This window comes from Monodelphis domestica, chromosome 5 (assembly GCF_027887165.1).
Source record: "Monodelphis domestica isolate mMonDom1 chromosome 5, mMonDom1.pri, whole genome shotgun sequence".
NCBI lineage: Eukaryota > Metazoa > Chordata > Mammalia > Didelphimorphia > Didelphidae > Monodelphis > Monodelphis domestica.
In genome coordinates, this window is record NC_077231.1 from 318,118,358 (window position 1) to 318,142,480 (window position 24,123).

Below are 24,123 nucleotides of genomic sequence, written 5' to 3' on the forward strand. Positions count from 1 at the left end.
TCCAACCCACACAGTCTCTTCACCTTTTCCCAAGCCTGATTTCAGGCATCAGAGCTCAGAGTCTATTTTCCAGCTCTGCTTCTTGGCTGAAAGATACAAATCTGGCACTTTGCAGATCTTGAGACCTTGAGCATTAGACATTCACTATCAGACAGCCAATGACTTTGAATAGAAGTGTCTAAAGATCTTTTTTCAGGGTCATAATTATAGGTCTCAGGAGCAGGTGAGCAATAGGTATAGAAGTTGAACGAATAGTTGGTAATTTAAAAAATACTTTTATTGAACTAGTAAAAACTTGTAAATCTGATAATTTGCTGTTGCAATGAGAACAGAATTCTAAAAAGCAAGTCACACTTGCATAATGATAGTATATTGAGTTCACAAATAATTAAAACACGTATTACTAAAGTAGATCTGTCTTGATTAAAGCTTTCGTAGTTCGTTTGATTTAGCTAAAAAAAATCAGACTCTTGATATGGTGCTGTTGGTAATCAACTCATGACATCCTTAGCATTAGAGTGAAGATTGGGATTGGACTTCACTCTTTTTGCCAGTCTCTCTGATGCTATGCCTGGAATTTATTTGGTCTTACATACATACAACAGTGGTCAGCACTGCAGAGAAATCATGGAAGTGTTGGAATAAAGCTCAATGGATTTAGCAAACTGGAGTGACTTAGAAGAAAGTTCTTGTCAAGTAGTAGTGATGGAAACTGGTTGTCAAGGGGGCAAGTATGGTAAAAAGCATTTGGGTGAGACAATAAAAAAGGAGGCAGCATAGTCCCTGGAATATATTACAGACCACCTGGAAGGAAAAAGAAAATAGACTGCAAGCCTGGCATGCTATATCATGCTGAGGGCCAGCTCTAGTGGGCCAGACATCTGCCTAAAACAGAGAATCAAATGGTTTAGGGACTTCCCTTAATGTTAATAATAAATTCATCCTTTAAAAGGTGAAAGTAATAGGGACACTAGCTGTTTTTCTGAACCTGTTCTCATGAAACAGCTAATGCTAGCTTTTACTATTATGACTACTATTATTAAGTTTGTTGAAAAGAATGCTGTTTTTATGGCAAAGAAAGGTACAAGATGAACATTCATGTTATTAGGTGAAATTGGAAATGATTTTATAGCTAGATCCAAAGAATATTAATAGCCTATTCTTGGCTCTGTTTTTAGCACCTTTTATAAGTGGCTTGGATGAGAACCTTGTTAGTACACGTAACCAAATTTGCAGATGATATAGCTGGAAATTATCCAGAGGCAATGGGTGATGTAGTGGGTAGAGTGCTGGTCTTAGAAAACTTAATTTTTAATCTGTCTTTTGACAAAGTGTTTTTAATCTCTGTGAGACTCACTTTCTTCATATATATAGGGATATTCCTGGCAGTATGAGCCTTACAGGATTGTTGTATGGTTAAAAGAGATGATGTATTTAAAGCTCTCGGTCAACTTCGAAGTGCCACATAAAACCCCAAAATCTGCCCTTTCTTCCAAAGCTTTTTTGGTCCTTGATGGCAGCTCTTATCCCTCCCCCGACAAGGTCCAGTCCAAACATGCCTAACTCTTTAGCCATCCTCATCTGGCTGATGGAAGGCTGTGAGATAAACACAATTCATTCACCCTAGTGGCTTTTTGGTTGGTCCACTACACTACTGATTCAAATTGGACTGACAAGCCGCCAGACTCCCAGATCTTTTTTGGAGAAGTTGCTAGGTTTCCATAACTCCTCTGTCTTTTGTGTGTAGAGTATGTTTTTTGTTTTGTTTTGTTTTTTGGTTTGATTTTTTTGTTGCCTAAGCACAAGACTTTAGATTTATTACAGTTGAATTTCTTCTCATTTGGTTTGGCCCAGGACTTTAACCTGACAAGATCCTTTTGGGTCCTGTCTCCATCATCAAGCTAGTTAGCTATTCCCCTCATTTTAGTGCCATTGTCCAATGTGATAATCATGTCCTCCATGCCTTTATCCAAGGCCCTGATAAAAAGGATAAGTGGAAGAGGTCAACCACAGACGCCCTGGGGAATTCCCTTGGAGGCCTGCTGCCATGTGGGTGGACAGCAATCCAACTATTTTCAATACTCTCATCTCCATAAGATAGCATGAGTTAGGTGATGTGTTGGTACGTGTTCACATGCTGGTCAGAAGCAGTAGTCTAATGACAACCTAAAGGGATCACTGAAGAACATTCAAAGTTGCTGTGGAGTGCTGACCTAGAACCACCCAGCATGATAGGCCCGCATCAAAGGTGGTACTGCACTCCATGAGCAAAGCAGAAATGGTAAGCACAAAGGGAACATGAGCTGTGCAAATCCAGAGCCAGCTTCTACTCTAAATGTTCTAATGGACCACCTGTGCCTGATCTGTGGTGGTGTCTTCCAAACTGTTTTGGTTTGATCAGCCATGGCCCCACACATTGTCTTCTGCCCTCAGTGTTGCCATGTCATTGGTCTTTGAAAACACAGACAGCAGTAGGAGACACTTTTCAGAAACTTGACAGAAATCTAGCTGACTATATGACATTGCCTATGTCTGCTAGTTTGTTAATCTTGTCAGAAAAAAAGAAGTGAGTTTAGTTTGGCCTGACCTGTTCTTTAACTCTTCAGTAATATTTAATTTTTTTCCAATTACATGTAAAAACAATTTTTAGCATTTGGTTTCTAACATTTTGGCAGTGCCATGAAGAAAATAAAATGAAGAATGGTCTCTGCTTTGATCTCTATTTAGATTTCATGAGTTCTTTCTCTGGAGGTAGTCAGCATTTTTTGTCATGAATCTTGTGTTATATTGGTTCATTGTAGTGCTGGTAATAACTAAGTCACAGTTTTTCATATAATATTGCTGTAGTTGTGTACACTATTTTCTTGGTTCTACTCACTTCATTTTGCATCAGTTTATACAAGTCTTTATCAACTTTTTCTGAAGTCATCCTGTTGTTTATCATTTCTTTTATATATATATATTTATATTATTTATATATATTCTTATATATTTATTATATATTTCTTAATAATAATTCTATTACAATCATATACCACAACTTATTTTGCTATTACCCAGTTGATGGTCATACCTTAGTTTTCCAGTTACTGTTGATTTAAAAATGCTTTAGTTCTTCATAGCAATTCCCTTTAAATGTTTCCCAGCCATCTCTTTAGTGATCTGTTCTAGAATTTTCCCAGATTGATTACTACTTATAATCATCCATCATCCTTTCTGAGATTTTACTGATGACTTTATATTCCAGCTTAGAGTTGTTTTTGGTCTCCTCCACTTGCATTTTAAGCCAGATGGTTGCTATCCAAGTTGTTTTCAGGCATCTTTTGGTCTCCTTAGTTAAACGCACTGATATGGTCAGTGTTGGTGTCAGTTCTGTTGTCCCTTTCCTATTTTTTAATTTTTGATTACTTGTTTAAATAATTCAGTGTTTATTAGTCTTTTAAAGTTGTATTCCATATCTTTTTGATGTTCTTGCTGCTTTTTTTAAAATAAATTTTTAAAATAAATTCTGATTTTTATTTATGGCTAGTCTTATGATTCTAGATTTAGAATCTAGGACCTTCAAGGTCATTTAGTTCAAGCCTTTCATTTTATGGATTAGGAAATGAAGACTTTGAGAAAGGAAGTTATAGGCTTTGAGAAGCAGAGCAGGGGCTTGGCCCAGCTTGATGGATCCTCCCACTTGCTGTGAATGGATGCTAGGGTAACTCCCACACCAATAGTAACTCTTCTTTGGGTTGTGAGAATCAAATCTCTTTTGTACTCTGGGTTTTGGGACCTTCTGTGCTCCGTGCTTTTCAGTTTGTTTGTTTGTTTTTTTTTTGTGTTTTTTTGTGTTTTTTTTTTTAAAGAACGTGTTTGTGTGTGAGAGTAGGGGATCTTCCCCATTTGTGTCCTGAACCCCTCTGGCTGCAGTCTGGTGAGCCTCTGGCTCCCTTCTCAGAGTTAAAAGTTGAAAATGTATAAAATAAAGTATATAGGATTATAAACAAAATCAATTATATTGGAAGGCAGGTGTCATAATTACACATACACAACCTTCTGTAACCAAAACCCACATTCATAGACCAACTCTCAGCTTAAGATCCTCTAATAGAGAATGTGAATCTTCTATGTAGTCTTGAAGTTCTCATTTCTTTTTCCTGAATCATTTGTTTCTTACCATCCTCACTATTTCCTACATTTTAGATTTAGAAGTTATGATCATGTTCCTCATGGAAATATTTGACCTTTTTGTCCTTAGTGTGAGCTGTAGTTGTCATGGTGGCCTCTGTAAATACTTATCATTAATATAATTTAATGTCTAATGAAACATTTCTTGTAGCTTCTAAGTGTACTTAAACCACTATACCAGCTCCTTTCCTTGCCTCTCAAGGAGTATCCATGAGATGTTAGTGGAAAAAGATATGGAAAAAGACTGTGGTTACAGTCACCATTACCTCTTGACTTCCTTGTCTAAAGCATTCCTCCTTGGCCACCATTTCCCTCTACTGGAATGTAAGTTTGGAATATTGGAAAGAGGTGAGGGACTGGTTTGCTTGCTTGTTTGTTGTTCAGTGCTTAGGAGGATGCTTGGAGGAGTGTATGGGTATTCAAGGAGGACCAGCACCTCTGGTGGGAGGTACTGCTCATGTACCTTTGGTGTCCACCTGGCGCTCAACTCTCACCTGTGGCATGTGCAGCGGCCACGCCCCAGTAAGCCATCCAGGCAGATGGCAACTGATGGGCCTCACATCTGTGGGGTTGTTTGGGGGTGTCGTCCCCTATTGGAATTGGCAGATGCAATGGAGTGCTTAGAGCTTGTTAGACGTCAGAGATGCCACTAGTCTTCTTGACATTTGTCCTGTCCTTGGAGAATGAGGCTGATGACTTTGGGCACCTTTGCCTTATTTAAATCCAGTTCATGCACAAATAAGCACATTGCCCTATGATGCCGTTGGTCTTCTCCAAAGACAAAGGACAAATAACAACAATATTTGGAACCTAGAACAGTCTTAATGTTTTAAAATTTATTTTGATTTTTTATGAAAAATTCATCTTTCCACTTGGTTGTTACTTTCTTTGGTCTAGATTTGTTTATGGCAAGAATGTCAAGATTGCTATAATTGAGGTTCTGTAGCAGCATGTCTGTCCCTTCACTGCTACTCAGATCCATCAGATTGAAGTTTGGCCACTGTCTAGAACTGTGATCTTGGAGCCATTTGTCCCCTTTTCTGTCATTGCCCAAAAAACTAAAGAACATGCATTTATTAAGCAACTACTGTTTGCTAGGCATTGTATTAAGCGCTTTTCAAATATTATCTCATTTGATCCTTACAATACTCTAGGAGGTAGATGCTATTTTTCTCCCCATTTTACACTTGAGAAAACCAAAGCAACCAGAAGTTAAATAATTTGCCAGAGTCACAAAGCTACTGAGTGCCTGGAGCTCAGTTTGAGCTCAGTTCTTCCTGACTCTTGACCAATCCTACTGAAACAAAAGGAGTCTATACAAGCCTCAGAATAACTTTGCATTTTTCATTATTTTATTTATTCTTATTTCGATTAGCTCATTAATTTTATCTAAGTGCTTGAAGCTAAATCATCTTAAATTGTCTAAGTGTTATAGCTGAAATAATCTTTGTTATTCACTTAGCAAGCCATTTCTTTATAAATACTGCAAAGGTAAATTTTACCCCACTCATTTGTCTTGAATCATCCTAAACCAGGAGCAGTAGAATAGTTAGTAAGTATTTAGTCAGTAAAGTTATTAAGTGCCTACTATGTGCCAGGAAGAGCTGCGGATACAAAAAGATGCAAAAGATAGTTCCTGCCCTCAAGGAGCAAGCTCCTAGTCTAATAGGGGAGACGACATGTAAACAAATATGTACGGACAAGCTCCTATAGGATAAATAGGAAATAGTTAACAGGCAGAAAGGCACTAAAATTAAGAGGAGCTGAGCAAGGCTTTCATTAGTTGGGGCTTGAAAGAAGCTGGGAGGTGAGGTATGGAGGGGGGAGAGTGAGTGGTTTAGTATGGGGACCAGCTACAGAAAATGCCTGGAGCCTAGAGGTGGAGCAGCTGGGGGATAGTGTCACTGGATTGAAGAGTATGTGCTGGCGAGTAACATGTGAGAGGACACAGGAAATGATGAGGCTGGACTATGAAGGTTGAATGACAAACAAGAGAAAGGGGGACACTGAAATTCATTGATTGGGAAAGAGGAGGCAACATGGTCAGACCTGCACATTTATCAGGAAATGTTTCAATTGTATTTTAATTGCTAAACTTTATTGTTTTTCTACTTAAAATCAGGCTTACTTTCTAAAGCTTCATTGCTTGCTTTTTTTTTATTTTCTTTAGTCAATTTAGAACATTATTCCTTGGTTACAAGGATCATATTCTTTCCCTCCCCTCCCCCCACACCTTCCCATAGCCAACATGCAATTCCACTGTGTTTTACATGTATTCTTGATCAAATCCTATTTCCATGTTGTTGATGTTTGCACTAGGATGATCATTTAGAATCTACATCCCCAATCATATCCCTTCCACCCATGTATTCAAGTGGTTGTTTTTCTTCTGTTTCTGCTCCCACAGTTTTTCCTCTGAGTATAGATAATGTTCTTTCTCGTAGATCACTCCAAGTTGTTCTGGATCACTGCATTGCTACTAATGGAGACGTCCATTACAATCGATTGTGCCACAGCGTATCAGTCTCTGTGTACAATGTTCTCCTGGTTCTGCTCCTCTCGCTCTGCATCACTTCCTGGAGGTTGTTCCAGTCCCCATGGAATTCCTCTACTTTATTATTTCTTTGAGCTCAATAGTATTCCATCACCAACAGAAACCACAATGTGTTCAGCCATTCCCCAATCAGAGGGCATCCCCTCAATTTCCAATTTTTTGCCACCACATATGAATATTCTTGTACAAGTCTTTTTCCCTGTGATCTCTTTGGGGTACAAACCCAGCAGTGCTATACTGGATCAAAGGGCAGGCAGCCTTTTAGGGCCCTTTGGGCAGAGTTCCAAATTGCCTTCCAGAATTGTTGGATCAGTTCACAGCTCCACCAGCAATGCATTAATGTCCCTACTTTGCCACATCCTCTCCAGCATCTATTACTTTCCTTTGTTGTCATGTCAGCCAAACTGCTAGGTGTGAGGTGATACCTCAGAGTTGTTTTGATTTGCATCTTTCTGTTTATAAGAGATTTAGAACATTTTTTCATGTGCTTATTAATAGTTTTGATTTCTTTATCTACAAACTGCCTATTCATGTCCCTTGCCCATTTATCAATTGAGGAATGACTTGATTTTTTGTATAATTCATTTAGCTCTTTATAAATTTGAGTAATTAGACTTTTGTCAGAGGTTTTTGTTATGGAGATTCCTCCCCCCCCCCATTTGTTGCTTCCCATATAATTATGGTTGCTTTGGTTTTGTTTGTACAAAAACTTTTTAATTTAATGTAATCAAAATTATTTATTTTACATTTTGTCATTTTTTTCTAACTCTTGCTTGGTCTTAAAATCTTTCCTTTCCCAAAGATCCGATATGTATATTATTCTGTGTTCACCTAATTTACTTAGAGTTTCCTCCTTTATATTCAGGTCATTCACCCATTCTGATTTTATCTTGGTGTAGAGTGTGAGGTGTTGATCTAAACCTAATCTCTCCCATACTGTCTTCCAATTTTCCCAGCAGTTTTTATCAAATAGTAGATTTTTGTCCCAAAAGCTGGGATATTTGGGCTTATCAAAGACTGTCTTGCTGAGGTTGCTTACCCCAAGTCTATTCCACTGATCCTCCTTTCTGACTCTTAGCTAGTACCAAATTGTTTTGATGACCACAGCTTTATAGTATAGTTTGAGATCTGGGACTGCCAGTCCTCCTTCCTTCGCATTTTTTTTTCATTATTTCCCTGGATATCCTTGATCTTTTGTTCCTCCAAATGAACTTTGTTATGTTTTTTTCTAATTCAGTAGAAAAAGTTTTTTGCAAGTTCAATGGGTATGGCACTAAATAAGTAAATTAGTTTGGGTAGGATGGTCATTTTTATTATGTTAGCTCGTCCTACCCATGAGTAATAAATGTTTTTCCAATTGTTTAGATCTAGTTTTAATTGTCTGGAAAGTGTTTTATAATTGTGCTCATATAGTTCCTGTGTTTATCTTGGCAGATATTCATTGCTTTCTAATAGTGCTTTTTCTCATGGATCCAAGAATGGACAGTTTTTGGAGCCTTGCATAGATAATAACCTGCCACAAAGAAGTAGATGAATAAGTGTATCTTGGTTGATTCCTGACACCTTGGCTCAAGCAGTGATGCTTGCATCTTTTTCTTACTGATTAACTTTCATTCTACACTGTAATTTCACTCTACCCTAATTCCTTTTTCCCCCCATTATGATGCTTAACTTCCTCTGTTTTATAGTTTCCGGAATCATGTGATAACTTTCTGTTTTGCAAGTTGGTTATGATTTCAGATGGCTTGAAGAGATCATGCTGATTTGGCAGAAGCAAAACAATGCTAAAGGTCAGCATTTTACAGAGGCAGACCCTGGAACTATATAACTATATGATTTCCATGTACTTTGCAAATTAATTTTGGTAAACTGTGGTACAATGTAGGTCTTTGTCTTTATGTTAACATTTTTACACTGTGTGATAGAAATAGAAATACATTTAGAAATACGTTAAATACTCTACTACTATTACTACTACTACCACCATCACCACCACCACCTGGCATTCTCATTTGATCCTTACCATAGCCCTGTGGAAAGCTATATACAGGTTAAAACTTGTACTGTCCCTGCTGAAGAAGTGAAGAAAAAGTGATTTGTCTCTGGTAAGAGATTGGCTTGAAAACCAAGTTTCTGCTAATAGAATACCATACTGCATGTCTGTTCAAAATGAAATAAAAAAAAGAAGGAAATGGGAATAGCAAAATACTGTGAGGGGCAACTTTGGTCATCTTTGTTTTCTATAGATGCAATCTTTCCACAATGAAATCCTGGTATCTTTTATGGCCCATCCCATGTTCATGGGAAATGGCCTTATTTCCTTTGCCACCTTCATGTGTGGGGTGTTTCGGTTCCCCCAGATGCTTACTGAAGCAGTGGCTAATGGTAGTTTGACAAACCTACTTCTAGGCACTACTTAACTTATAAGACTGCTTAGTTGAGTTCTAAAGTTTGCACATCCAGCTATTTCCTGGTGAAACTTGGCTCTGGATGATGGGTGGGCTTCTACAGAAACTCTTTTAGCTTGTTGTAAATCTGAGAAGCACCTGGTGGGCAGGAGGCTGGATTAGGACTCTGGAGGGGCATGAGGCCTGTTGCCATGGAAGCCAGCTGGATGTACCTCCCCTAAGCCCTTTTGTGGATGGCCCCAGGATTGGCTTCTCTGCTTCCCTGGAAAATTGTCCCTCTCCTATTGCTGCAGAGCAGAATGTGGAAACATAGTTGGAGCTGGAAGAAATCCTATGGTGCCATTAGGTCTGGGAACCCAGGGATGTGCTGGGCTGTGACCTCAGGAGCTTCACCGCTGCAGTTCAAAGGGGGCCTGTGACCCAGAAGCCCAAATGGGCTTCACTAAGCTGCCAATTTTCTCTGTGGCCCTGACTGAAGCCTCAGGGAACTGGGTGTTCTGAGCATTTTGATTGTTACTTCTTCTGATTCCCTTTTTGCTTATCACACTGCCTGTAGAGACACTATAAGGCATGGAGGAAGCCAATAGGGTTTTTTTGAGGCCACAAACGAGAGGTTTCATCTAGTTCTCACAGAAGAATCAGACCGCAATTCTTTGGAAACCTTGGTCAGAACCCCTGAAACTCTGCCAGTCCTCAGGAACAGATCCAGGTAGCATCTGGTTGAGGAGAGGAAAATTCCATGCTTCTGCCGTGGGCTGGGAAGGGAAATTCCTTGGATCACTCATCCCTTTGGGGCAGCTGTTTTGAGGTGGTTGGTCATTTCTCTGGTGTGGCCTTGGGATCGCTTGCATTGTTGAAAATGTCAGGTTTGGGGGAAAGAATGGCTTTAGTAGTAGTCTCCTCCTGGGTTGCGGGGTTCACACATGAATGTGTATAAACAGGTTTCGTTTTTGGGCAGAGTGCTGGTAGAGGGGCTGAGGACTGGGCTAGCCTGCCCAGCTGAGTACAAATCCTGCTCCTGCCTCTTAGTGGGTGTGGCCATGGACAAGTCATCATGGGGGAACCTCAGATTCCTTGTGATGGCGAGACAGGGAGACCTGCAGTGCCAAACTCTGGCTAATGCTCACTCCAAGCCTAAACCAAGATAGTCGTCTGAAGAACTTTGTAGACTTTGAAGCCAATAGAAACAACAGTCATGTTAGCATTGAATGGAGAATGGGACAGAAGAGTCTAAGAGCTTACAGTTAGAAAACAATCCTTGCTAGGGAAAGAAAAAGAGCATTTCTGCTCCAGAGACACCACTGCACTTGAGCATTCTCTCTGGCACAGGGATGCTCTTTTGGCTAAGACAATACTAGAACTTTTTGTTGGAGCAGTATGGGAGGATGAGGGCACAAGGATGGTGGCTGATGATAACAGAAGATGGTTTTTTTCATAAGATGTAGAATCACAACCTTAGAATTTTAGGGCTTGGAAGAACCTTATGTTAGCTAGTAAAAATCCCTTTATTAGTAGGGTTCAGGAAATTGAACTGTGAGAAGAATTTCTTCAAGTCTGTAGAACTAGTTGGGGATTGAGTGAGGAAGAGAAGTTGGATCTGTGGGTTCTCAGGGCTGTGTGTGCTCTCTGTCTCTTGGACCTTCTTCGTATACCCTAACTGACTCAAAACCTATTTCCAAATGCAGCAGAGAACACTTTTGGTCCAGATGAATATTTAGAATTAACTCAAAAGCTGTTAGGTCTGAAGACGAGCTTGAATTGCTGTAAGTCTACATCTCGTTGTTAATTTTGTGTGTCAGATCAAACGAAGACATTTTACCAGATAGAATATTCATGTTGGCACGGCAGAAGAGACAGGGCCTGGCACTCCTGTGGGTCAGGGAATCAGCTGTTGTAACAGGAGCACCCACTGTGTCTGCAGCTGGCAGGGAGACACAGGACACGTGGGACCTTGTCCCAGGACAATGGCTGCAGAGGGTGGGTCATTCCTCAGGATCTTGCTCCCTGTCAGAGGTATTCCTGAGGATTGGGGGCGGGGGGGGGGGGGGGCCTCAGGTGTCCTGCCCTGCCACCTATAGTTCTTTCACCAGGATGAAGTCAGCAGGTGTGCCAGGGACCCTCTGAGCTCTTCTTTCCCCGTTTAGATATTTCTGTCTGCATCACCGAATCTGTGAACCAGCCAAGGTGACCTTTGAGTGGAGCCTGGGGTTCCCCATTGTTGGCCTCCAAGACACGTCGTCCACTTTCATTATCCATTATCCCCAGTCTCCCTGCATTCCCTGTGTTCTGTGCTGTGGATGCTCCCTGCTTCACTGTATCACCAAGTCCAGGGGCTGCTTAGAGGGGAGCTGCAGTGGCCCAGGACCAGAGGGAGGGCTCAGTAGGCACAGGAAACAGTGAGAGCAAACACACAGAGGTGGGAGACTGGGAGGAGACCCCTTTGGAGAGTTGTCTGTGGGCAGAGTGAGCAGATCGTCAGGGGGGGCGGGGTAGATGGGGGAATGGAGTCCGGTTCCTGCTTTGTGTCCCTCCACCTTCTCCCCAACAGAGTACTGGCACTGGGATCTGGGAGGGTTTGGAATGGCGTTGTCCAGGCCCAGATGGAGTTCAAGGAATTGTCCTATTGGGAAGATGCAGTGGGACTTGGGAACTGTGGAAAATCCTGGCATTCGGAGGCCTATTTTTGAGTATCAAGTATTAGAAACAGTGCTTTGGTCTCTGAAGATATATAGGATATTGGATGCCTTGGATCTCGGGTTTCTGAGGTATGCAGAGAGCTTAAGGCAGATTCTTTCCTTTGAGATAGCAACCTTGGAGGTATTCTTATCCCTACTTCATAGGAGAGGTAGCTGCATCTCAGGGGGCCTTGATGGCGTTTTCTGATTTCCAAAGTGCCTCGTGCCCATGGGCTGCCAAAATGTTCTGGAATGTCTAGTAGATGGGCTGTTCTTGTCCCTTTTCTGGGTAAGAACATTGAGGTCCCCAAAGGTGGAGGAGTTTGCTCCAAGCCATGTAACTAATCAGCCACTGAGGAGAGGAAGAAGTCAGAACTTTGGATTTTGCTGTGGATTTCCTTGTCCCATTTACATTTGCCTGTCTGTGTGCTGAGTCCAAGTCGGGAGCTTCTCCAGGAAGTTTCTTAGTAACCTGGTGGGAAAAACAAGGTTCTGGGTAGGAACTGACTTTTGCCCAAGAGAAGTGAAATCAAGGCTTTGTGGGTCCACGCTGTACAGTAGGAAAGGAGTAGTGACTTTGATAGAAATCCCACTTGACCTTAATGATAACACCACCCCACCAAGGATGGAAACTTCCACTTCAGCTGGAGACCTTTCTCATGACAAGCAAAATTGCCCTGTTAACCTTGTGACAGCTTTTTGTTGGGTGGGGGAAGACGGAGCCTTAGACATGTGGGACACTTGGCCAAGATATTGTGATTTAAAGCATTTGGGGAGACGGCAGAAGGTGGATGGGAGAGTGGAGCTCTCCTTTTGGTTTATTTTTAATGTTTACCCCTTTTGTACCCCAACTCTTGCTTGCTCTTTGTCATCCCTCTCCATTCTTCCTTCTCCTGTACTGCTAGAACATTGATGAAGGAGGTCACAAGATTGTCCTTGATAGCACTTATTTCTCACTGATGCTCTCAAATCTCTACGGCTGTATGCCAGGACTTTGACTCTTCTTAATAAACTGATCTTTCCCCTGCTGAGGCCATCTATGCTGCCCTTTCTCCACCTCCTCCTGAGAAAAGGATCTTGCCTTGTAACTAACTGAAAAAACTGACATGATTCATAGTGAGGTTCTTCTACCTTCCCCATTTTATCCTTCACCTGAGTGCATTTTCTGTTCTCTCTTTCTGTTCTCTCCTTTCTTCCACTTGGGACATGTAAGGGGGGAAAGGGGACTATTATATAAAAAAGTTGGACTGGATTGTATTTAAAATAGGGTCACCAGGAAATTAATTCATTCCAAAAGAGATTTCTTTACAAAATATAGAAAGAGTGAAGTAAGAAAATCAGAGAGAGGATAGGGTAAGATATCTAGCTTAAACACTTAAGTAATTTACTCCCAGCCCCTGACTCAACCCGGGCAGGGAGAGTTAGTCCTTAGCTGGCTTTGGCAAAGCCCAGGACCTGGGGAAGTCTCTCCTGAGGCTAGTCTCTTCAGAAAATCCAATATGAAAGGAGTCAGCCTTTCACTCACCATGTCTTGGGTCCAGTCAGCAGATTCTCCACCAGCCTCCACTCCAAAGAAAGAAAGAACTGCCGGTAGAACTCACTCAGGAAGTTGTCACCCCCTTTTAAAGACACTTCCTCTTGTGTCACTTCCTGTGCCTTCCCCCTAACTCGACATCTACCAATCACAGTTTAAGTCCTACTTTAGGACTGCCCAGGAGTCAGTCAGTCAATTCTGATTCGTCACCCACCACTGCACATGTGGGTCACAGACCTCCCCCACTCAAGTGTGAATGGGGTGTTTACACTTTTGGTGATTAAATCTAAAAATGGGCAGGGGTTCTTCACAATCAGGGGAGAGTTCATTATTTTCATTTTCACTATCAGGGGAGAGTTAAATTTAATCTTCACAGACAGAAGACAAGTAGTTTTTCCCCTTTGACCATCACTCTTTCTTCTCTTTGTTTTCAACTTCTCTCTATCCATCAGTACCTTCACTACCCCTTAAACCCATGAAAGATCTCCCTCATCCCCAAAACCATTTTACTGACTTCTACTAACCCTTGGTCTGTCTTCCTCCATCTTTTCCCTTTCCTATTTCATCACATTCCTGTAATGCACCTTGTTCAGCCATTCCCCCCTTCACCACCACAAAGATAGCTGATATACATATTTTTGTATGGGAGTTCTGTTCTTCTTTCTTTGATCTCTAGGTTTGTTGTAGACCTAATAGTGGTTTGCTCGGTCCCACAGTACGCACTGTTGAGTAGCTTTTTGGGCAGAGTTCCAGTTGCTTTCCAGACTGATTGGACCATTTCACAATTCCCACCAATGATGCATCCGGGCACCTGTTTTTCCCCCAACCCCTCCAGCACCATCATTTTCCATTTTTGTCATCCCGGTCAGTCTGGTGGACGTTGTTTTCATGTGCATTTCTCTAACCAGTGTTTTAAAACCATTTTTTCATGTGGTTATTGATAGCTTGAATTTTTTTGCTCCAAAAATTTAGTCCACTTTTTACAAACATCATCTTTTTAGGTATTGATAATCAAGTTGCCATTAGAGTGTGAAGTCAATAGTTGGATTGATTTAGAGGTAGAAAACACCAGAGTTTATCTGCTTGAACCCCTCATTTTATGGAGAAGAAAACTGAAATGCCAAGAAATGGAAGAGGTTTGTGGTACATGACGGAGTTTTCCCTGTCACCATCATGTCCAGTCCGGAGCTGAAGAAAAGAATCTTTGCCACCAGCTAGCCCTGGGCTCCTCCGGCCTCTGCAGAATCAGCTGGTGCTGACCTCTGACCCCCGACTGTGGCCATCATTCTCTCTCATTAAGCGTCAGCAGGGGCCCTGCAGCCCACAGAGAACATGAGGTTCTCCAAGGTCCTGTCTGGTAGGCCGAGCTGCTCCGAGGCACTGGGGAGTCAGCCGGACCTGGCCTGAGGAAGAGCCAAGTTCAAATCCGGGCCTAGGCTCCCAGGCGTACGACCTCAGGAACGTCACCCCCCACCCCCTTTTCCCAGCTCTCCAATGGTGACTGTGGCTCCTCCTCCTGCGCCGGATCTGGGACCAAAGGCCTGCGGGTTGGTGCAGGGCTCAGGGGAGACCCAGAGCGACAGGGGCATGGTCAGGGCCGGCCAGGAGTCTGGAAGCGGCCGTCATTGTGGACGAGTGACCGCAGTGCTGCCCAGGCACCTCTCAAAGAGGCCACAGCGTCCCGCAGAGAGGGCCAGAGCCAGCCTGAGGCTGGACCAGAAGGATGTGGATGGGGTGCCTTTGGTGGGCCCAGGAGGCCCTGCATAGATCAGCATCCCTCACGCTCTGCCCTTTGTTCCCTTCCAGGCCAGCCTTTCCATATGGGGATGGGGAAGCCTCGGCCTCGTGCTTTTCCTTGTCACATTCGGACCCTTCGCCATCTTCTACTTTGCCTTTTATGTCCTCTGCTTTGTGACTGGGTAAGTACGGCTCTGCCTCGAGGGTGCGGGGAGCAGAAATGGGCTGGCTCTACAGAAGAGCCTCCGAGACCCTCCTCAGCCGGGAGGGGGCCTGGGAAGAGGCCCTCCTGTGGTCAGCCCAGTGGCGATGGAGGCCCCCAGAAACTGCGCTGCCAGGGGTCCCCCCAGAGGTGCCTGGGCCAGCGGACCCCCAAAACGGTCCCCAGCATGCTGGGAGGCTCCACTGGGCCTTTTCTCAGGGCTCTGGTGCCCTGCGAGGGGGGACAACTTCCTGCTCCTGGTCTAACCCCCCCCAACCTGCCAGGTTGTTTAGCACTCAGGCCCGCAGTCCCCGTGACGTGTCCTGGGACTCTCACCTCGGTCCAGGGGTGTCTGAGGGTCCCCCACTGGGCAGAGGTGCCCCATCCAGCCCTGTCCATGCACAGAAGTAAATCAGGTGCTTCAGAAGGTCCCCCTGACCAGAGTGTAGACCTCCGAACCAGGCCAAAGAAGGCCCCGGCCAAGCCCTGAGCACCCAAGGCACTGAGGCCGGACTTGACCCACACGGGCCTCAGAGGCCGAGTCTGAGTCACTGCAGCAACTATGATCAGACAGGCTTCCCTGGCTCTGGGAGGTTTCGAATCCAGAACCTTCCAGAGTGCCGACGAGGGCCAGGATTGAGAAGAGTTTGATCCTGTGTCCACCACAGTGAATGGCTGCCGAGGGGAGACAAGTCCCTCCCATCACCCAGCCAGTGGAGTCCCAAAGACCTGAGTTAGAATCCAGCCTCAGACCCTTGCTGGGTGTGAAGCTTGCCTCAGTTTCCCCCCCTGAAAAGGGGGCCATCAGAGCGGCTGCCTCCCACTAGGCTCAACCCTACATGTAGTGTGAAGTGCCTTGTGCGGTGCCTCCAGGGGGGCATCGTCGAGCCCAGCACACAGAGCCGTGGAATACGGGCTTCCACGGAGCGCCGCAGCTCTACGTGCAACCGAGCTGGCCCAGCTGGGGCCTCCCAGCCTGGATTGGGACAGACTCGGGCTCAGCCGTCCAGCCTCCTCTCCCTGCCCCCAGCCTTGCCGGGGCCCGTTCTGGGCACCCTGAGCTGCCCGGCACTGCCTGAGACCTCCACAGGGGCTCCCCACCAGAGCACGGCCAGCCTCATCCTCGCTCCAGCGGCCCCGCTTGTAGACGGCTTTTAACACCGTGTTTTGGGCTCAACCCCGTCTGGGTTCAGCAGAACCCTGATTCGGGCCAGGAAGTCCAGACGGATCACTGGAGCCATGTGGGAGGAGTGATGGTCAGGGGGGCCTTTCTGGAGGAGGCAGCTGCCTGGGGGGACTGACCCCGAGAGGAAATCCTTGAGGCTGGCAGGAAGGAGGGGGCGGTCAGAGCAGGGCCGGGACCAGGGGCTGATGGGAATTCAGTGTGGAGACAGAGTCAGGCCAGCCGGAACCTGCACTTTGTCTGCCCTTTTATTATTGTCCCCTCTTCAGTGGGCTCAGACCGAACGGCCCCTTTTTCTGACAAAATGGGTTGGTTCTGATTTGGTTCCGATTCAGTTTGTGCCTTAGAAGACTGAACATGTCAGCGAGGAGCTCTGCACTCCTCAGCACCGGAGGTCTGGCTCACTTGGAGAGTTCCTGAGGTGGGAAAATCCTGCTGGGGCGCCTCATCTTAAAGTGAGATCAGTCCGTTTTGGTACCGGCGGGCCTCACTCTGGGTGACAGAACCCCCAAACCCAGGCTCTGAAAGGAAACCCCCAGAGGAGGCCGAGAGGCATGACGAGGCCGCCCCTCCCCCCCTTGTGTCCCTCTGTCCGTCCGCTCCCACCATCTTCTCCTGCCTTCAGCCGTGTCTGCCCCCCCTGGGAGGCTCAGTGGAGGCAGCTCTGGGCCTGGTGCCGGACGGTCCTGGGTTCCAGTCTGCCCTCGGACACTTCCTGGCTGAGTGACCCTAGACCAGTCGTGTCACCCCCACTGCCCAGCCTTACAGCTCGAAGTGCTCTAAGCAGAGGCGTGACGGCCGGCCCACTTCCGAAAGCACTTCTGTCTGCGTGAGAGGTTTTTAGGGAAACCTTGTGTGGGCGACAGACAGTGAATTCTCATGTCTTGTGCCTCTAGAGGCGAGTTCCCGAGGGCGGCCATTCTAAACGTTCTCCTCTTGGGCTTTAATGATTTTAATAGTCTGACGAATCTGTGTTTTCATTAATAATGCATCGTTTCAAAACTTAATAATTAAATTAATAGTTTCATGATCCAGTAGATGGTGTGCTGAGCCTGGAGTCGGGAAGACCCGAGTTCAAATCCAGTCTTAGACATGTCATTGAACCTCTGTGGCCTCAGTTTCCACATCTGTAAGGTGATCCTCAGCGCACCCGCCTCTGTCAGGGTCGCGCAGAACCAAAGAGGCCGGACGTCCAAGTTCTGTGACCCGGAGTCAGAATTCCGGCTTGTCCTGGCTCCTGACCTACCCGCCGGCAGTTACCGGTCACGGCAGGGGACCCAGCAGGGACCCTCAGGCCCTCTCTCCGGCCATGGCCCTGACCAGGGAGCCGGCTTTGATGCCCACAGCAGTGCAGGATGGCGCGGAGCCTTCTTTCCCCAAACGGCGACTTTCCGACTTTCATCGTCTCCAGACTTGTCAGCATTGGGGAGGGCAGGGCAGGTGTTGGGGGAGGGGCGGACGTTTATGCCACCCCCACCCCCAGCTCCGACGCCCCCTTCTGGCCCCGGACCCATTCCGGTGAAGGGAAGCCTTGGGAGGAGCACGTTGGTCCTGGGTCAGTGTCTGCCCGTGACGCGGCTCTCGTCCCCCAGGGGCTTTGTGGTCACGCTCCTCTTTGGAAGAACCGCTTCCGAGAAGTACCTGGAGCAGTGTGAGCACTCCTTCCTCCCCCCGACCTCCGCAGGGATTCCGAAGGTAAGCCGCCGGCCGGCCCGCCATCCCTTTCTTTGGGGGAGGGGGGCGGCTTTCTGCCCTTCGGGAGGAAACGGCTGGGCTTCCTGGTCCCCCGACAAAAGGATGGGAAGTGGGCAGAGCTGGGCGGGGGCTGCCGGGGTTCACCTCTCCAGGCGGGGAGGCCTGGCTTGTTGAGTGAGACCTCGACTGCTGAGCTTGCTCTGCCCACTTTGGGATTCTCCTTCTCGCCCGCGGCCCCGAGGATGCGGCTTCCCCTCCCTCCCAGCGGGGCCTTCCTCGGGGTGTCCTTTCCAGGCCCCCCGCTGCCCTAGCCATGGCCTCTGGGCCCGCGCGCTTCCACAGTGATCTGGAGAGTCCAGAGTAGACGGACTCTTCCGGGGTGCCTTGAGACTCCCCAAAGAGGCGACAGACTCCGTCCTTCTGCTGGCACGCAGGCCGTGAGAGCCGTTTGGAGGGGAGCCGCCCCGCCCGCGCCCCACTTTTTCATGAAGTCCTTTAGCTTTTTTGTCCCAGAAGGATTCGGGACCTTCCTGGCCGTTTCCTTTGTTTTGTGAGAGCCGCTGGGCCTCGAGGAGGGTGTCGTCCACGCTAGAGCATAGTCAGGACTGCCTGGTGGGAGGCCTTGGGGTGACATGCTCGATGAGACAGTCACAATGGAAGAGGGTGACAGCGACGCGCCGGGACGTGTGTCGAGGGAGGGACGTCTTGTGACGCGCGCGCGCGTGTGTGTGTGTGTGTGTGTGTGTGTGCGTGTGTGTGTGTGCCCTCTCTTTAGTGCTTAGAAGAAATGAGGCGGGAAGCTCGGACCATTAAGATCGACCGAAGATTGACGGGTGCCAACATCATCGATGAGCCTCTCCAGCAGGTGCGTGGCCCCGGGCGCGAGCGCTCCCTTTCCAGCTTGGGGGTCCCGCGGAGGAGGAGCCCCCTCGGCCGACGGCCTGTAACGACAGCAGACGCTCTCGGGGCCAGACGCCAGCGTGTCCCTCCTAGAGGTTACCCTCAGACAGCCTAGAGGACTGCCGGGCCAGAGATAGAGTCCGAGTGGGAATGGCTGAACAGATTGTGGTATCTGTTGGTGATGGAATACTATTGTGCTAAAAGGAATAATAAAGTGGAGAAGTTCCATGGAGACTGGAACAACCTCCAGTGGGAAGCCTGAGCCGGAGGCTGGCGGCCAGGCCGGGCGAGGAGGCCCCTTTGTGTCTGCCGTCACCGGGCGGTGTGGCCCCGTGGGCACGGGCTCCTTCCGGGGGGGGGGGGGCAGGGAAGCCGCGACCCGGGGCAGCCCGGCCCGCTTCCTGTTCTTCTCGGCCCAACGCGTGGCGTGTGCTTTCCCGTGTCCTTGCAGGTGATCCAGTTCTCCTTGCGGGATTATGTCCAGTATTGGTATTACACGCTGAGCGACGATGAGTCTTTCCTCCTCGAAATCAGGCAGACGCTCCAGAACGCCCTCATCCAGTTTTCTACCAGGTGAGGTATCGGGGGCGTCGTCTCAGAATGTGGGGACGCAGGCCCGAGCTTAGGGGCCCCGGGGCAGCCACGTAGGCCTCAGTGTCCCCGGCTGGGAAACTGCCGGGAGAGTCAGGCGCAATCTCTGGAAGCGCTCTGCTGGCGTGGAAGCTTTCCGTGAGATGGCCCAGGGTCTCGCCTGCCAGTGGTCAGCAGGAGGCCGGAGGGAGGGCCCGATGCCCTCCGGGGTCGAGCACCTTATGGAAGTCCTTTGATCCTGGGGGAGCTGCTTTTATCCTGATCCCCATTTGACCGCGGCGCTCGGTCCGCTAAGAAGTGGCTCAGCCCCATTGAACTCGGATGGGCCCGATGGAGGCCGTGAAGGAGCCTGGGATCCCGCGTCCTTCTTTCCTTCCTGACCCCTCCACCCCCAGCAGGCCCCGGGTCCCTGGCTCGCCCAGAGATCTTCCTGCAGCACCTTCTCATCAGGATTCCTCCCGGGCTCCCACCCGAGGGGTGCCCCAGGGTCAGTCTCAACTGCCAGAGGCTGTCCTGAGCCAGGAACCCCAGGCGCCTGGAGCCCATCCTGCGAGCGCCTGCCGCCATTGCCCCAGCCAGGGTCACCCCTTTGTCATCAAGAAAGGATGGGGGAGAGGCGCTCTGTCTCCTGAGCGGGGGAGCCTCCCGTCGGCTGCTGCCACCCCACTCGCACTGTCTTGGCCTCTGCCCCGTGGGCCGGCCTTCTACTGCAGCAGCGGGGAAAACAGGCCTCTTGGGGGGTCACCCAGCCCGGAGAACATGACCCTCGTCCAGCTGGCCTCCCCCTGCCGCACAGGAGCGTTTGTAGAGGCACTGCTGGGCCCCAGGCTTTACAGAGACCTGGAGACGAGCGGCGCAAAGGGCGCCGCTTTGAGGGGGACTCCGGGATGGCTCTTGGCAGGCCCCGTGTGGCTTACTGGAAATCAGCAGGTCAGGGCCCGGGCCTGTCAGCCTGACTCAGGGCAGCCGCGGGCTTCGGTCTGGGAGGGAGGGGGAGGGATGATGGACAAACGGATGAGTGAGGGATGGATGGAGGGACAGATAGGTGGCCATTCCAGCCCTGTGAAGAGCTGGAAAGAACCCTTAGCTGGAGGGAGGGAGGTGCCGGGAGACGGGCCTGCTACAGGCGTACGCAGGGGAGAGACACGTCGGTGAGTAGCTAGCCAGCCGTTCCATAAATAGTGAGGCTCAGCACGGGAGGAAGGCTTGGAGCTGCGCCGGGGGACCCCTCCAGGGCCCCACGTAGAGCGTGGGGACATCCAAGTGAGTCCGTGCTCGTTCCTGCAGGGATCCGCCAAGAGCGGGGCCACGTTGGCCATTCCTGCATGGGAGTCAGGGAGCGTCAGGTGCCCAGCACAGGGCTCGGGACTGGCCTCTTTGGAGCTGCGAAGCCCCTCCTGTGTGCCCAGCCTGGGGCTCACACTGGAAGGGGGACAAAGCCTGTGAGCAGATAGAGAACAGACAGAGCCGACACAGGGAGGCACCGGAACTGAGGGCGACTGGAGGAGGGAGCTTTGGGGGATGTCCCGGAGGCCAGTGTCAGGAGAAGTGGGGAGTCAGATGGGAGAAGAGCATGGGGCCACAGGACCCCAGAGGCCAGGGGGGCACTGGAGGGCTTGGGAGGGAGGTCAGACTGCTTCAGGAAGACCACTTTGGAGGCTGAATGGAGGATGGACAGAGGGGGAAGTTGAGAGATCCGGTGGGAGGTGAGTGATGGGGAGGATCCAGGATGGGGCCTGGAGGTCTGGATGGCCATCAGAAGGCAGGGGGAGAGTTGGTGACTCCTTGAGTTGGATGCCAGACATCCTGTTTGAGAGCTCTTTGGAAGGCCATCGGAGGTCAGGAGAGTCAACAGCCCGGAGACGGTCACTAAATCTGTGGGAACTGATGAGGTTTCCAAGTGAGCTAGTGTGGATGGAAGAGAGAGAGGGGGCCCGAGCTGGAGCCCAGAGGGACTGGTTAGATGGAGTGATCTGGAGCCCAGGAGGAGCCCTCAGAGAAGAGAGCTAGGAGAGAGGGGCGCCTGCAGCCTAGAGAGGAGAGATGGACCCTCAGGATGGGGAGAAGTGCAGCAGCTGCCCATCGGGAGCTTTGGAGAGAGCATCTCTCTGCTCCAGGATCTCCCGCTCACCACTTGAGGAAGCTCTTGGTTTGGGACCTCCAAGTGCCTGAGCGGCGTCTGACGGTCAGGAGGACTGGCCTCTAGTCCCTCCAGCTTCCTTGGCCTCTGGTCAGCCAAGACCACGAGCCACAGAGCTCCCTGTGACTGGGGACATCTTGTTGTGCATCCTTGCTGCTCCAGGAGCACCGAGGACAGCGCGGGCCCTGGGTCTGGGTCTAGATGATGCCGAGTCATCAGGCTCCCCCTGGAGTGGAGAAGCTCTTCCCCCTCATGCACCGGGTGGAGGAGCTCCAGGTTGGGCCTACAACGAAGGGGTGTCTGTGGGAAGACGGGATGTAGGGGTTCTCATGTGAAGTGGCAGGGCCGGAGCCATTCTCTGCCACGAACCAGACCGGGAGCAAAAGGGAAGATGGCCACCTATTGGATGAGTGATCTCAAGAAGTGGCTGGACAGAAATACTGCAACTGTAAAATGATAGGAAATGATGGGAAAGGAATCAGAGAATAATAATGGACCATCCGTGTGCAGAAAGCTACTCGTGTCCGAACCTGAAAACCGCCTTCGTCTCCTTTCTTGAATCATTTCCCCAGTTTAGGAAATCTTGGCTCAGTGCCCTTCGAACAATGGATATGAGAAATCTCCCCTTTCCCCAAATCTTCCCCATCACAGGCATTTGAAACTAGTCAGCAGGAATCTGTATTTTTTGGTTCTGGTATTTCCTTAATAATTTTACATTGTCACTAGTTTATAATATTTGAGCACATACTTACTCCCTGTGTAGTGAACTGGCGTGTGCTTAACACATATTAAATTGGAAATTATCAGCATGGGCTTAAATATCAAATTAAATAAAGTATGAGGGAGTAGGGAACAGATGGTGCTTGATTCACGCTTTGCTATTCTCTTTTTCGAAATCTGTTATAATAAACCTCCTTTCAAGGACTATAATGAACTATTCTAAATAATATACTTATTTTTGTAAAATTGATAAATGTGGACTCATTTGGAAATTATTTTTAAACTGAATATTAAAAAGAACTTCTACAGGTCCCTGGCTCAGAGGAGGTATATCTTAAAGTTGATGCCCTATGTTAAGAGATTTTTTGAGAGGTCTTCACATGTGAGTAAGTGAGGATACGTTATTCACAATAGGAGAGAAGGGCTCAAAGGTCTTTGTTGTGGGAGAATTGATGTAAGAATTAAGAAAGGTTTGGTGTATGTTGAGACCTTTGCAGATCTTGGAAGCACGTCTATACATCTGGTCCTGAAACGATCCAGTTTCTGATGTCTGATTGTTTCCTTTGGGGCTCCCTGCCATTATCCCTTCCCCCCAAGCTTTTTCAATGATGTCTAAATATTCTACATTGATAATGCTTCACTTTGGTATTCTAACCGATTATTACTATTAAAGGCTATGAGCCTTTACTAGTTTACTCATGTATCCTGATGCTAGCTTCTGGGTAAACTACAAATTGTGTTCATTATAGCTTTTTTTAAGCCTGAGTTCCGTCTTCCTTCCAGTAACTGAGTTGGGGATTCCCATATCTTTTCTATCTGTCCATTCCTGCCACCACTTGCTGCGACCTGGAGCCTCCTGAGGTTGGCTTTCAGTGCCCTCTGCTGGAGTCTGTTTGTGCTCCTCTTCCCAGTCACTCCTGTTACTCCTTCCCCTTACAGAAGTGGTGCATTGCTTGGCAGGCAGTGGGCGAGCTTTCTCTTGTGGCTCAGACCTCTGGGTCCAAGCCATATTTATGTGTTGAGTGTCCAGTGGGGTTTTCCATCCTACTTAAAGAAAAGGCAGGTGGCAGGAGCTCGCACCCCCAGTTTAATTGCTGAGAGTCTGTGTTGGGGATGACACATTTAGGTTCTCAAGATGTAGACCTGGGGGAGTCGTAGCATCTCGTCCACCTCGGGTTTTTCTGAGAAAACCTTCCACCAAAGTGAGATGAGTTGTCCTAGGTCCATAGGGAATAAGGAGCAAAGTCGGAGTTCCAAGCCAAGTCCACTGACTTTCAGCCTAGGCCCTTTTCATTTTCATATGGTGCTGCTCTCCCTGCTTCCTCTCTGACTCCACTTCCTACCTTCTCATCATTTACTCAAGTGTATCTCAATATGTTTTACATAGTTTTTAATATTAATAAGTGCCTATTGATTAACTTTAAGCTAAACAGAACTGGAAAGGGAATTCTATTTCATTGTTCTAGAATTAACTTCAGAGACAAATGCAGATTGTTTTGGATCTTGGGCTAAACTCCGGTTCCTTTGTAACAATGATCCATTGATTTTCCTCTAGATGTTTGGGAAGGCTCTTTGGGGTCCAGTGCCCTGGGTTTAAGGTTTGCCTCTGAA

General features: G+C 47.8%; 1 protein-coding gene across 4 annotated transcripts in view; it reads left to right on the top strand.

The window, feature by feature from the left end:
• Nucleotides 1-24,123, top strand: part of SNX13 (sorting nexin 13) — a 90,985-nt gene that overhangs the window by 15,297 nt on the left and 51,565 nt on the right. For 3 of the 4 annotated variants that reach the window (XM_007505422.3, XM_007505423.3, XM_056800561.1), the window contains exons 2-5: nt 15,151-15,263; nt 18,059-18,161; nt 18,937-19,026; nt 19,513-19,634. In XM_007505422.3, the coding sequence (XP_007505484.2) occupies nt 15,151-15,263; nt 18,059-18,161; nt 18,937-19,026; nt 19,513-19,634 (428 nt within the window). Of the gene's footprint in view, nt 1-15,150; nt 15,264-18,058; nt 18,162-18,936; nt 19,027-19,512; nt 19,635-24,123 lie in introns of those variants that run through there. The other variant, XM_056800562.1, reaches the window with a different exon arrangement.